Source organism: Ziziphus jujuba, chromosome 11 (assembly GCF_031755915.1).
Source record: "Ziziphus jujuba cultivar Dongzao chromosome 11, ASM3175591v1".
Taxonomy (NCBI): Eukaryota; Viridiplantae; Streptophyta; class Magnoliopsida; order Rosales; family Rhamnaceae; genus Ziziphus; species Ziziphus jujuba.
In genome coordinates this window covers 15,529,639-15,545,004 of record NC_083389.1, presented here as the reverse complement: position 1 = coordinate 15,545,004, position 15,366 = coordinate 15,529,639, and the positions used below count along the sequence as shown (strand labels likewise).

General features: G+C 29.9%; 2 protein-coding genes across 8 annotated transcripts; one reads left to right on the top strand and one right to left on the bottom strand.

The window, feature by feature from the left end:
* Positions 1 to 161: 161 nt before the first annotated feature.
* LOC107432673 (ribosomal lysine N-methyltransferase set10) lies at positions 162 to 6,550 on the bottom strand. 7 transcript variants are annotated; one of them, XM_060812822.1, is made up of 16 exons: positions 6,396 to 6,550; positions 6,217 to 6,307; positions 5,370 to 5,544; positions 5,174 to 5,279; positions 4,492 to 4,574; positions 4,088 to 4,114; positions 3,794 to 3,963; positions 3,543 to 3,626; positions 2,947 to 3,027; positions 2,705 to 2,769; positions 2,286 to 2,342; positions 2,014 to 2,085; positions 1,572 to 1,847; positions 1,226 to 1,341; positions 833 to 946; positions 162 to 483 (listed from the first exon to the last, which is right to left on the bottom strand). In XM_060812822.1, the coding sequence occupies exons 1-16, from the start codon at positions 6,471 to 6,473 to the stop codon at positions 333 to 335; spliced, it is 1,746 nt and encodes a 581-aa protein (XP_060668805.1). In that variant the 5' UTR covers positions 6,474 to 6,550; the 3' UTR covers positions 162 to 332. The 7 variants fall into 7 exon arrangements, with proteins under 7 accessions (XP_060668805.1, XP_048321770.2, XP_060668806.1 ...); XM_048465813.2 differs by having other exon boundaries at positions 1,572 to 1,820; XM_060812825.1 differs by having other exon boundaries at positions 396 to 483; positions 833 to 881.
* A 1,940-nt stretch (positions 6,551 to 8,490) lies between these two features.
* On the top strand, positions 8,491 to 9,637 carry LOC107432657 (uncharacterized). The gene has a single exon (XM_016043842.4). It carries the CDS (start codon positions 8,738 to 8,740, stop codon positions 9,143 to 9,145), a length of 408 nt encoding a protein of 135 aa, XP_015899328.4. The 5' UTR covers positions 8,491 to 8,737; the 3' UTR covers positions 9,146 to 9,637.
* Positions 9,638 to 15,366: the final 5,729 nt, after the last annotated feature.

Here is a 15,366-nt window from a genome sequence, read left to right as displayed (position 1 = left end):
TTGCAAACTTTAAAATGGCCAAATTTTCATTTTCTTCATTTGTTTTTTTAGTTGTTCCTTAGTACTACAGTAAGTATTATTAAAAGACCTTTTTATCCTCCAGTTTTTAATCTTATAACACACAGTACCTATCTATTCTTTTGCTATGAATTTCAGTGAAATTGTGTTTTGTGACAAAATTGAATGTTTTTCTTTATTATAAAGCAATAGATTGAACCATATGTTCATCTTCCAGTAAAAACTCACTTATGCCTAAATTCTACATCAAATCAAGCCAAATGGCTGAACATGGCAAGGAAGGGTGCAATAGAAGTTTAACAATGCAAACCAATTTAGCTTCCTTCACTCAGGGCTAGTTGTAAGGCAAACTCTGCTTCCCTCAGAAACAAACGGGTCAGTTGCTTTTGACCCCTTCGATATACTATACTACTCCACTTCTTTCTGCTAATCTGGCAGCGTTTGATACTACTATCTTCATCTTCCCTACAGCAACCAAAAGAATATAAGCATCAAAGATAATGAACATGCTAAACAATATGTAAAATGGCATTTTAATACTCTTTTTAGTTGTTGGAAAGAGAGTTTGAAAAGGGTTATGATAAAAAGAAAGAAGAAAAAGTTTTTATAGTTTTGAGGGATGAAAGTGAAAGGTTTTTGTGACAGCAGCATAATTGGAATAAAAGGGAGGGTTAACACGTGAAAAGCTTTTTTGCCTTCCTTCAATACAATTTTTATCTGTTTCTGTTATCCTTAAAAAGATATTCACAACAAAATTCACTGCAACTTAAAGGAGTGAATCAAAGAATCAAGATTAGAAGAGATGGTTAGGTACCTTGAGTTGCTCTCTCTCACAATTTGCTCCTTTTCAGTTTCAATAATGTCTGCCATTTTAAGCAAATCAGTATCAGAATCCTCAGTTCCTGAACACCCTTCCAGATCCATCATCCTTTAAAACAGAATGCGTGGTTAAGAAGATAATAAGAGATGTTAAAATTTCCTTGCATCAAAAATTTTTCTTTTTGACTATCGACTTAAATTCTAGTAAATTTTTTATGTCCTTGCAAATTTGTCCATTCGCATCACCTTTCAATGTGACTTCATATTCATGCTACGAATAGAGATATGCAGATTAAAAAAGAAAAAAATTTAACCTATACTAATATAGCTGAATTTCCAGCAAGTGAATATATATATATATATATATATGATAATTTCCAGTGATTACCTTGTATTAAGAAGATCAACAAGCAATTGAAAGGCTCCAGAATCGCCACAAGCTTCCCATACTGCAGCTCGAACTTCTTCTTCAGATGGTTCCCTCTCCCGTTCAGGTCCAACAAGCTTTAAGAAAAACCATTGACAAAATTTAAGAACTGGGTTTTTTGAAGAAACCATTTTCGATTACCTATTTAGATTTTACTGTCATTTCTTTGTTCTAAAATTTCATTTGATGTTTATGGTACTTAATAAGCAGTTTTCTTTTGTAAATACTGTAGCGCACCCATTAGCTATTATAAACTCAAAGGTTAAGGTGCTTAATGTAAGCAATGTCATAGCTGCAGAAAGTGCACCTCTTCCAGCAATGATGAAACCTGAAAAAGCTCATCCTCCTTCATGGCTATGGTTCTCAACGCACTTAAAAATTTTTCAGGAAATACCAACTTGTTTAGATATGATGGCATCTTTCGTTCACCACTCCAACTATAGCTGCATCCTTTGTCATGTTTGCAGTCATCGTTTCCTTCATCTTTTGGAATGTCTACAGTGAAAAAGCCATGGTCCAGCAAACTTCTAGGTAAAAGACACCGCAGTTCAGCTTTCTGTGAGGAACCAGGACCATGGATAAACTTATTTGGGGCAAAGAAAAAGAAAATAGAAATGGAAAAAGTAAAAGAATAAATAACCAACAACAACTTCATGGATCCACAAAAATTGGACTTCCATATTATGAATTCTTACATAGCTATAAGATGAAGTAGAAAACCACAAAGTTGAAAAACAGACCATAATTACCTGTGCTTCAAGAAGTTGTGCTTTTGAGTCAGAGAAGGGAGTACTCTGAAGTGCTTCTACTGGATAATGGACCTGTATAGATCATTTTAGCACTGATGTATAAACCTGAGGATAAAAAGAAAATGCAGTCCTAGATGGAGAAAAATAAAAGAACCGGGAATTATAGAATCCACATCTAAAATACCAGTTGATCAGGGTTTGAAATAATGGCTACCAAAAGAGCACACTCATGAGAACTGCACAAAGTTGATAGTTTATATAGAGGGCCTTACCATGAGATAATCATCTGGGTTATTATCCAGGACGAACCCATATAAATACAGTAGTTCCTACAATAAAACACAAGGAACTGACTGTCAATTGAGAAGGTCAAGAAGCTTTCAAGCCGTTGATAGCAACGTTCCAAATGATAAGGCACTCCAGATATGTGGCTCGCATAAATTTTTTAAAACAAATTGTTGATGTGATATAATAAACATTGAGATCATATAGAAGCAGACATTAAACATCATAGGTGATTTGATTTCTGCATTTATTGCTATGCAGAAATTAGAATGATGGCTTATTAACTGATAGAAGGAAGTAAAGCTGGTGCCACCAGCCATGGTTTAAGACAATATTGTAAAATTGCAAATAGAATATCATTTCTATTGGTATTAATTTCAGACATCCACCAAATGATGAGTGGTACCTCGTTTCCTTTGTTACCATAGCTTATGGAAATTTCTCTACCAATCTGCAGGGAGCTTTGTCCAGCTTTTCAATTTGGAAAAAGAATGTCACAATAGAAGAAATACATCAGCTAGTATATAAAAGGAGAGCCAGAGAGGGAATAATTATATAGAAAAATCGTTTGTGATAGATTCATTTGGATAAATGATAAGGAATTTAAACCAGTATAGACTACAAATGCATAAAAGAAAAAGACAATACCAGAAAGTAGGTACATAGAGAAAGGAAGTCCAGTTATAGACCCAGTTCCATCAACTTCCCATGTTGCCACCGCTTTTATATCTGACCAACAAGAGGTTTGTGATTGAGGTATAAAATAGACGGCAATTTCAGTTCTCAGTTCCATACTTTAAATAGAATCTAGAAAGCATCTAAGAAAAAAATATAAACAATAAAAATGTCACTCTCTAAAAATTAACCTATTTATTACCAAAGACATCACCTATCATCTATCATCTACAAAAATCATGCCAAAGAATTCTGTTTACCAAGCTTCAATCTAGATTCACCTAAAAAAAGAGAAAATAAAAGAAAAAAGAACAAGACATGCAAAATGAAACAATTAAACCCATAAATTCTTTACTTTTCAGTTCTTAAATTGTTATTAAGAGTCATCAGAAGTCCAACAAGATGCATTGTAACAGAACACAGTAAATTGGGGCTTTCTCTTCAACGGGGATTATAGAAGTATAAAAATACAATAAAAAGGTACAATTAAATAATCCCTACATTTAGGGATAACAATAAGGGACTTAAGTGAACTTCAATAGAACCAAAATAGCTAATAATTGGCATACCATGGTTGCAGAAATCGATCCCCGGAACAAGACCCTCCACCCAGACAGTTTCTCTTTGTATTGATGTGGACGTTACTCCACTGACTTGAGTATCAACCCAATGAACATGACACCCAGATTAGATAAATCAATAAATTGGCTTGATTCCCAGCATTAAAGAAAGGCAATATCAGCTTCCAGAAATCCTTCAATATTGATTAAAATATTAAAAAATTCTCATATAAAAACCATCAGGGAGAAGGAAGACTCACTTTTTTCATCCTTTCCATAAAGCAACTGTTCACGAGGACCATGACTAATGGAAGCCTCAGAAGTTTTGTCAACTGAACTGCTACAATCTTCAGTTTCTTGAGTTTGTGGAAAGACATAAGAATAAGGAAGAGGAATGTTTAAAGCACGAGTCCAAAAAACTGAATTTGCCCTAGCAGGAATGCAGTTATGAAACATAAGCCATTGAAGTTTAAACCATTACAAAGGGCTCAGGTCAAGGAGCAAATTCATCATATAAGACTGTCAGCAAAAATGTTCATCAAGAAGGTACCTACCAAAGGAAATCTTCAAAGCAAACCTCTCTGAGAAAGAGTCAACAGAAATTGTATATGTCAGTACTTTGCAAGTGTTATTAGATTTTTTTATTCATATAAATGATTACAATATTTTAGTATCCTATTATTCATTGATCATAACTTCAATTGGCATCTCAGCAGAGAGTATTAACTATTTCATTCGCATAACTTGACTACTAAATTAGGAGGTCAAAGTGAAAAATGGTAACAGGAATATACCACTATGTTTGACTCATAACAGTAGGCATGTGAATGTGATGTTCACAAACACATATCACAAACACATATCGGCTAGCTAATAATTTTTAACTAGCACTTCCAAACCATGAGGGTGACAGCAACAGAAACCAAACGAGGAGAAGAGAAACCAACTTTCCACATACCTTTCTGAACCGCCATCAAGATTCAAAAGCTTCTTCGCCAAGCTCTTCACTTTATCATCATATAAAGACAACAATGTCTTCTTCTGTAAGATAAACCTGTGTTTGGTCACATATACTGCGAAGTAAAGTTAACAAAAACTTCTCAATCTATGAAAAATGATTAATAGAACTTAATACCATATGACATCTAGATACTTTGACAAAGCATAAAAGCAAAGAACAGCATTGAGAGGCATGAAAACCAAATAAAAATAGAGAAGCTATAAAGATATATGTGTCCATATGATAATCAATATCAAGGTACCATATTTAGCTTTTATAATGTGCCAATTGCCTCCGCATATCAATATTACATATATACAAGTTAAACTTAAAAGCGGTGCATCAATATATCTCAATGGTAAAAGCATTGCTAGGTACCCCCATAGAGGAGTTTGCAACACAGTAAGTTAACTATTGTTAACTGCAATGATTCAGCCAGTATGCAAATGATTGTGAAATAATTTGAGCTGGTGTTACACCATGAAAACCCAAACAAGATATCATGCCATTAGTTATTGAAGCAACATCTGTTTTCTAAATTAGTATTATCACACGTGATAGTATATACCTTCACATACTGCACGAAAAAATAAAAGAATTTTAAACTTTAAACTTCATGGGTTGCCTAACACACTTTTACCTGCAATTCAGTTGCTCGATACAATGGCGTTCCCTTTAGCTCTAGAAGCTCATCGCCATTAAACCAAAGTGGATTCCCAAAAGTGGTGGGAAGCATATCAAGGTACCTGATGTCCATGTCCCAACACATGAAACTTTCTCACCCACCAAAAGAAATTTGATCCAAAAAAAGTTTAAAAAATGACTTTTACACATACGGCTTCCATGAAGAATTCTTTCTTAGCCGCTCCACCATTAAGAACAAAATCATTAAGAATCGGTCATCTACTTCCCCTTCTTCAAACATTGATCTACATTCCAGTCCGATAAGAGGATCTTGCAATACTCTCATAGGAGTTATTGCTAAATCTAGTGGAACAACTAACAGAATCCCTGAAATTTTTTAGACAAAGTCAATCGGAAAATGATTTTTGCTTTAATTCCAACTCGTCAGAGAAAAAGGAGTTAAAATATTAAAATGGGGATAGCTGAGTATCAACAGACTGACTGAAAACCCCACCCCGAATATATTTTCTAATACGAAAGAAAAGAGAAGCAAAGAAACTCTTACACTGCATAGGGACCTTAAAATTAACCAAGGGTAGGGTAAATGACTTTGAATAAATATTTTAAAATTCAACTTTTGCTGAGACATTTGAGGACAAGTAGATTGCATTCTTTTTTTCTTTTTTCACCCAATTTTCCTTTCACCAGTGGATTCTGAGACAAACAGATTTTTCATGTCATTTCAATTTATGCACACAAGATCCTCTAGATACACTGGATCCAGTTTTAAGCTACAAATTACAAACTTGATGGCATGGAAATTTAAATTCCTCGCCTTTATACACAAAAAAAAAAAAAAAAAAAAAAAAAAAAAAAAACAACAACAACAACAACAAACGAGGTACTTATAAACCTTTCATTTCTATCTAGATTGCAAAGAATATATAATTAGACAATGAACAGAATTACCATTCCTGACCCACATATTCATTAATATCATGTAATAGTAAAATTCTTCAAAACCCAGTAACTTATACACAAATGGAAGAGTTGGGTTACCATCAGAAACATCATTAGCTGAAAAAATACCAAACCCTTTGTTCAAATCACAATACTTGATGTTGCAACCACGAAGTACAACTCCGTTAACCTGAAATTCATACACAAACGGTGAAAATAGCTTTTACCGTCTGCTTAATGAAGGGAACCGAACGAGAATGAAAGATGTGGATGGATACCTCTAACCATTGGAGGAAGCTTTCGAGTTTGGCTTCTTCTTGTGGGTTTGCCATTTCTGTTCGAGTTTCTGAGTTCATTGGTATCGACGAGAGACACCGAAGGCTTTCGCAGTGGTTTTTCGAATTTGGGATTTAGTCCAAATTCGCAAAATATATATATTTTTAAATAATAAAAAATTAGAAATTAATTTACGTCTGAGATAATTACTTATGCAATGTTGCCGCCTTTTTTTTTTTTTTTTTTTTTTTTTTTTTTGGTGGTGTAATGATAATGTTGTAGTTTAAAACTTTTTGTAGGTTTACCTTTCTATTATTTTCTTTACAATTTTAACCATTTTAACATAAGATATTCAAATTGAATAAAAGATTATGGGGTGAGAAGACAATAAGAATAAACAAAAACAAAAACAAAAAAAAAGAAAAAAAAATGAAGTAATATAGTTCAAGTTACTATATTCTTTTAATATCAATAAAATGGTGCATTTTATAAGTTGGAATTTTTTATTTACTATATTTAAATATTGATTCCTCCATTTTTTGTTAAAAAAAATATTTGATTCTAATTATTTCAGGGTGGCAAATTTTAAAGGATTGGAATCAAACAGAAAGAGAGTGACCTAATAATTTTATAATAATCACAAATATCCTTGATCATTAGCATGAAAAGGTTAATTTTCCAAAACCCTTGATGGTGGTCATTTATCATATTGAAATCATCATAGCTATTTATGCAATATATGGAAACGCAATCTGATTTTTTTTTGGCCCCCCTTTTATATTTAGTTTTCTAACACTTCAGACATAATTTTATAATAATCACAAATTCACAAATATCCTTGATCATTAGCATAAAAGGTTAATTTTCCAAACCCCTTGATGGTGGTCATTTACCATATTGAAATCATCATAGCTATTTATGCATTATATGGAAGCGCAACTGATTATTTTATTTATTTATTTTTTTCCCCTTTTACTTTTCAACATGAACCAATTAATTTCAAACTCCAAGTATCATCAAATAATTATTCAACAATATCATGGGTGCATTAGATTATGCTAAACAAAAAAATAAATAAATAAATAAATAAAATCATTTGAGAGTTCTGCAATGTCTAAAACTGCTTATAAGAAGATAAAATCGCTAAAATTTCTTTTTATGTAGATCAAAACGCCTCCTTTTGCATTTGGCAAAAACCCTAAAAACACTTTTTGGTCCTTTTCTTCCTATAAAAAGCACACACTTTTAGGTAATATGTGAATCTTTATAAATCACTTTGTAGAAGAAAAACATTTTTGGCTCTAAAATATAAAAGCACTTTTTTTATTGATATTATTTTACAAAATTATTCTTCTGTTCATTTTTCTTGTAAAATTATTTATATTTGTTTTTCTAACACTTCAGACATTTTTGAACACATGTTTACATTGAATTTATTTATCTTTTTAAATTTTTGTTAATAATAAAATGATTTAATCTTATCCACTAGATTGACAACCAATGATTAAGATTCAAAATCAAGCATAAACAAGCTGGAAAAACAAATAGAAGATTCTACTATTCATTTGGGAGTGATTTTATGAATCATTTTAACTGCTTTTTAAGAATCATATAATTGATGTTTATTTTAGAATCACTAAATAGGTGATTTTTCAATAACAAAATCATTAAAAAGTGATTTTACATTTTGTAATCAAATATTACATGAAACACTTCTATCAATTTGGAAGTGATTTCAACATTGTTTAAAATCACTTTTCAATAGGCACTTAATTCTTCTAAAATAAGGAAACCACTTCCTTAATAGAAGCACTTCTAGAGTAAATATTCCCAAATAGTTTTTTTGTTTTCATGAATATGACCTCAAAATTAACATTGCAAGTACATAGAAATCAAAATGAAACAAACAAAGAAATTAAAAGAACTAAAAAGATGAGAAGAAAGAGAGAGAACCAAAAAGTTGGATTTAGAATTTTAAAGTGTACACGAAACGAAAGAAAGGAAACTCACATGAAACACAAACAAGCAATTTGCCAAAACACGAAGTCCAAAAACCACCCAAAAAAATGCAAAGAAAGTTTTCTATTTTCTTCGACTATTATTATTTTCTATTTTTATTCCAAGTAGTTTGGCTGGCCTAGAAGGAGAAGTTGATGATCAATCACGTAATACAAATCGTGGGCCTTTTCTTTAGCTCCACCATAACCGACCCCCTCCATTTCACACTTCCCATGCCCATATCCATCCTCTCTCCCAACCTTCTTTACATATAAAATACCAAACCAACTTAATTAAGTTCCTTATCTCCTCCCCAGCCTCTCTACTTTTTTTTTCTCCCACTTTCATGGCTTCCAAACAACATCCCGTGATCACAAAGAAAAATACATCATCATCAGTCTCCATGGCTGATTTTGCTTCATGGTATTGTGTTATATTTGTATTAGCTCTTATATTGCTAAGTGCTCTGAAAGAGACTAATTCTTTGAATCGTAGTCGTAGTAGTAGATATGGTGGTAATAATGGTGATGATGAGGCTGTGATGATGGTGAAAGGAAACCAGGTTTTGGAGAAAGGTTGTGATGAAATCTATGTTGTTGGAGAAGGTGAGACTCTTCACAGCATTAGTGTTAAGTGTGGTGACCCTTTCATTGTTGAACAAAACCCTCATATTCATGATCCTGATGATGTTTTTCCTGGACTTGTTATTAAGATTACCACTACTATTCCTCCTCCTCCAAACCATATTTCTTGATCAATTATTTAATGAATTAATGAATTAATTCCAATTTTTTGTTTCTTAATTTCGTTATTTTTTTTCTGTTTATGTACATATTTTATATATTGTCTTCTTGATGTTTATGTAACTATAGCTTTTCATAGTGCAAACACACGTTAGATTCGATTACCATAATCATAATCCCCTCAATCTTTCCTTTAGTTTGATTATGGGATGTTAGGTAGGGGTGACACGGTTGGATCCGAGTCTAGAAGTCATAAGAAAGCCAGTTCAAGCCATTTGTAAGACAAGAAAAATTATTGCTTGATTTGGATATTTGTAAGTTAAAATTTACAGATATCTACACCATAAAAAATTTATATGTAAATATATGTAGTTTATTAAAGTATTTTATCGGAGAACAAAGATAAACAGGATCGCAGATAATCGATTCCTTATTACAATATGAGAATGAATTGATGTTTGAGTAAATTATTTCATCTTATTTTAATTTTTTGAGAAGGAGTAAATTAATAATTGATATACAAAGTTATATGAAATTTGTTGTTGAAAAGTTTCGTTATTTTAATTCATTGGATTACAGTGATTTTCTCATTCATTTGTTCTTTCATAGATAACAAATTTAATCCCAATCTCAAAATAGATTAATGTTTGATAGTGTAAAAAAATTGATCTAATTTTTTTAATAATAATAATAATAATAATTCTGTTTTTTGGTTTTTGAGTTAGATTCTTATAACTAATATATATTAGAAAGTTGAAACTATATTTGATTCCGTTGAAATATTAGCCTGCCACGTATACATATAAAAATAAAGAGGATGATCCATAATACCTAATAGAATCAGAAAATCCATAATATCCATTAGAATCAGTATTACTTAAATTTGATAAGGGAATGGATAAATTAGTTTTTATTCTAATCTTACTTAAATTGATGCTCTAATTTCCTTTAGATATGTATTATAACAAATGTCATTAATTTATCTATATAAATGCATATATTCATTCATAAACTATGTAAGATTTCAGAAAAAAAAAAAAAACTGTGTCAAATTAAATTCATTTAGTGGTGATTTGTAATTTTATTTATATAAACACAAAACTTCAAACTGCAATAATTGTTATTTTTCATGTTAATTTCAAAATTACTATTACATCAAAACGAAGCTTGTTTGTCTTTCTTTAGTCATTATTAATTGATCTGGTGCTTAAAAATAAACAATTATATCAAAATAATTAAAATGTATCAGAATTTAATTAATTATATAATCAAATAAATAGTGTTAGAATAGAAGATATAGAAGGATACATGTGGTACAAGAATTAATTCATCACTTTACAAAATTAAAATAATAATAATAATAATGATAAATTTGACGTGGGAAGGTTCGTGGAAAAATCAGAAGATGAGGTGGTTTTCAGAATTTCACTTTCCGAGTAGTTAATTGTTTGACAATTTATTAAACAAAGACGATATGTCATGGCTTGTGGTGATGGAAATTTTCATTTTTGGTGTTAGTCGTAGTAGCAATTAGCAAGACTTGTGGATTCAAGACGTACTTGGGAATACGTAGCTGAAGATGCATTCGAAATAGTATGTATATATATATATATATATGGAAATTCTATGATAAGTACGGTCCGTATGAGGACTGCAGTATTAGTGACGGTTTTTCATACTATTAACGACGGTTTTTTAGAAAACCGTCACCAATACTATGAAAAACTGTCACCAATACTGTGGTCCGCACCATAGACGGACTGTATATATATATATATGCAGTTAAATTCAGATAAAATTTTTAATCCGTGGATAAAATAAAATTGTTATTTTTTTAATTTTTGAATTGTATTAAAGTTAAAAATTTTAAATTTTATTTATTTATTATTGAATTCTATCCGAATTTATTTTTGGATTTTAATTTTTTGATTTTAATATGTTATTATATTTATACTTTATTATTTTTTTATGTGATTTAATGATTATAAAAGATAGATCATTGTTTAATAAAATAAAATAAATCTTATTTAAAATTAATTATATATATATATATATATATATATACACGCACTATATCCCATAACAATTGCATGCATGTTTAATTTTAGTTTCAAAGTAAACAAAAAAAATTTAAAAAATGTTATTTATCAATCATTATTTTATAATTAACTGCCATTGGATTAGCTAAAATAGTAATTTAATTTTATTAGTTTAATTTTCTTATATATTTTTATTTTTTAATATATCCAATTAATTATCCTTGCATTAACTACCACTGCACTTTTGTTTCCATAAGAATTAATAAAAAATACAAAAATAAAATAAAGAAAATAAAGAAAACCTATTGCACTAATGACGACTAATTATAAGAAATAAACAAAATTCATTAAGTAAACAAAACAAGAAGAAACTTAATTTGCTATCACCATTGACAGCTAAATCAAGCAGTTTTTCTTAATGAGCCAGGACTAATAGAATGTCTTACCATGTCATAATGTCATTTCTAGACATTAGTACATTAGTACAGTCAATAATTGAATTGAAGGCAAAGACTTGTACTTACATAAGAAACCAAAGAACATTCTCATTTTTTTTTTTTTCTTCTATTGATAAGTTTTGTGATGGACAAAGAAATATAGCATTTTGAAGAAAAAGTAATGCTATGGAAATACCATAGGATATATCTTTCTTGCTAAGGAATATGCATACAGATTTTTTTCTTTCTATCCATAAATTTTGTCATGGACAAAGATATATACTATATTTTGAAGAAAAAGTAATGTCGTTTATGGAAATTCTATAGGGTTCTTCTTTTTTAGATCAGGTATATCTTTCTTGTTAAGGAATATGTTTACATTTTTTTTGGACATTATGAATATAAAGGAAAAGTTGAATTTATTTCCTTGACATGTACCTCTTATTAGAATAATTATCATGAGCATTTGTTATAGAAGCTTTTTTTTTTGGATTATGTATTAACGGCTAGAGTGTGTTTAGATCATATTGGCTAGGTATATTTAGAAGTTATAAACGGTAAAGTGGTTTCTAAAATAATTGAATCCTAGTTGGTTATGGAAGCTTTTACTAAAATAAAATTACTTTTCTCCTTTAGAATATCCTAATTGATAATAATAATTGATAATAACTCTTAGATTTGTAAAGTCTAATAATGAATTAAATCTTTTTTCTAATTTATGAAAAGAAAAAAATTTATATATTTTGTTTTGACGTAAATGGTGTTTTTTTAGCAAATATTCATTAAACTTTGATAAACACAAACAAAGTGATCTAATTTACCCAAAAAAAAGAAAAAAGAAAAAAAAAAGGGGGACTTATTACTATATATTCCTAAATTATATCGCATTTTATAACCCAAAACCTTTTTTTTTCCCCACAAATCAATCCCCAAAATCAGCTTTACTTATCACCATATGTCTTTTTCTTAAACTCCATCTAATTTAACCCGTTAAATGCACATGCCACATGAGGCCATTTTGCAGGGTACTTCAAGTAAAAGAAAAACCAAAATTTTGCCACACAATTCTTAAAGAAAAAATAATAATAATAATAATAATAATAATAATTCATCAACATCCCTGCAAAACAAAGATAACAAAAAAGTTTGATAGATCTTGTTTCTTTGCTGATCAAGAGTGCTTCCTCCTCTCAATTTCTCCATGATGAGCAAAATTGGTCTTGTGGGTCTGATTGAGTACTTTTAAAACATTTTTCCTAATTATTTTCTCGAAATTTTATGTTTACATGATATTTGAGCTGATCTGATGGTCTGATGCTTTAAATTTACTGTTATTGATGAACTGAGGAATTTTGATGTGTGATTGATTAGCTTGGTCTTCATTTATCTGAAGTTGTAGAGGCAAAGAGGACAAGAGAATGAGAAAGGGGGTGTGAAAAGACCATCATTGCCCTTCAAAATGCCCCATGTGCATGTGCATGATAAGTGTGTTTAAAAAAAGGAAGGACATGATAAATAAAACTGAGTTTAAGGACTGATTTGATAAAGAAAAAAAAAATTGGAACCAATTGGTAAAATGCAATATGGTTTAGAAATCATAATGATAAAAAATAAATAAATAAAAAAACAAAGTGATCTAAAATTGTTTGACAATTGATATTTGACAAAAAACTACATATATATTATTGTGGTCATGCCAAAAGAACGAATCATTGTGCAACCCCCCAAAAAAAAGAAAAAAGAAAAAAGAATATTAACCCCAAAAAAAAAAAAAAAGGAAAGATGAAACGACTCATTCCTTTTGAAGGAATATGGTACAAAACTTGGAAGCCCACATCAAATTAATCCACAGGCACTGCTCTTGCATAAAATTAATTGTGTTTCTTATCCATGAATCATGACCCATCAGCACATTATATCCACAAATAGGATAATAATTTTTTTAAGAGAATATTTTCATTTTGGTTATATATAAGTAACTATCTAAAAATCTTTAAAAAGAAAAACTAAAATAAAACATTAAAATACATAGGAGTTACGAGTTGGACATTCGGCATTGGACCCACCTTACGAGTCTCAAAGAAGGCCCATTTTTTGTCTGCTAAAGAACCATCAGGATCATCGACCATAAACAAGTTAAACATGGGTACGTAGTGGGCCCAAAAGTGATGTTTCCTATAAATTGGGCCATAGTAAGTAGTTTTTTTTTTTTTTTAAATAAATAGGCCATACCACGTTGGCATATTTATTTTTTTTTTTAATTTTTTTAATTTTATCATATTTACAATAATTAGCTACTTTATTTTATTATCTTGAACTCACAACCTTCTAGTTACAAGTGTGAATGACTTATCAATCTTATTAAATTAGATTCTATACAATGGATTAATTATAGCAAAACATAATTAACCTAGAAAAAAAAAAAAGGGAAAAACCTATGGGGCAGAGATAATATTGGAAACTTCACCAAACAAACATGATTATAATAGATACAGATAGCTTGATGATCACAATTTTTAAAAAAAAATACTATTTATTAATAATCTAATTGAAACTACATACCAAATTATAATTTAAATAGATTTCAAAAAAATGTTTACTTTTTCAAATTAGACTTTTAGAGAAAAAAAAAATTATTTCATAGTTAAAACAACTGATAAATGATAGTCATGTTAGTATTGGTTTCACTTGTGTTAAACCAGCACTAATAATATATATAGCAAGCTCTAAATATTATAGTTTAAATGATTATTTGGTCTCTCCACTAATACCTTTTGCTTTTAGGTTGCAAATTTCCGTTCTTTTTAAGTTGTAAAAGTTGGCTATGAATCTGAAATTCATATATCTCACAGTTGATTAGATGGTTTTTATCTTCCATATTTTTGTTGCCAAAAGTTGGCTTAAAATACAAACCCAATCCCAAGAGCTTGCTTTTTTTTTTTTTTTTTTGTGCAGAGTCAAAAGTTGGGTATTTAAGGGTTAGGTTCCTAATCACAAAAAGCTAACAAAATTAAACACAAACAGCTTGTATTAATATATAATTTTCTTTCAAAAAAACAAACAATAAGAACAAAAGCCTCTTCATTAAAAAAATTCCCACCTCATATAACATATCTCAAACAATATTTTACATGGCTAATTTCAGTTCTTTCTTTCTGACCACACTTGTAAAATTCTTGGACTTTTCATTTCCTTTCACTTTCATGAATTTACAACCTCGAAACACCAGTACAAATCGAACGCCAATTATTTAATTTTTGTGTTAATTAATTTGTTAAAAAAAATTAGAAAATCAAAATCAAAACCCTAATTTGTAATCAGACAGAGATATTAAAAAAAAAATTGCTAATTACGAGACAGTTATATGTTCACTTAGAAGTGGACAAAATGCATAAGTGGGAATATTCCCAGTGGACTATATATATATATATATATATATATCAAATAAAAGATAATAAACATGTAAGTGGACGGAGCAAACAAAACACTAATTCTATGCTTACTGTGGCTGAGACCTAATTATATTTTCTGTCACTTTGTGAATAAAAGAGCATCTTATGTGACATTGACATGCAAGATATGTTTGTACCAACAAATCTACGCTCACATGCCCTAGTAAGCATATATTATATAATAGACCCACTATGGACTTTAGCTTACATTTTGTCACACATTATACAAAAACGTGGACTTCTTTGATTAGTTAAACTTAATGTTATTCAATATTCTATTTTGTTAGTCATATTTCTCCCCAAA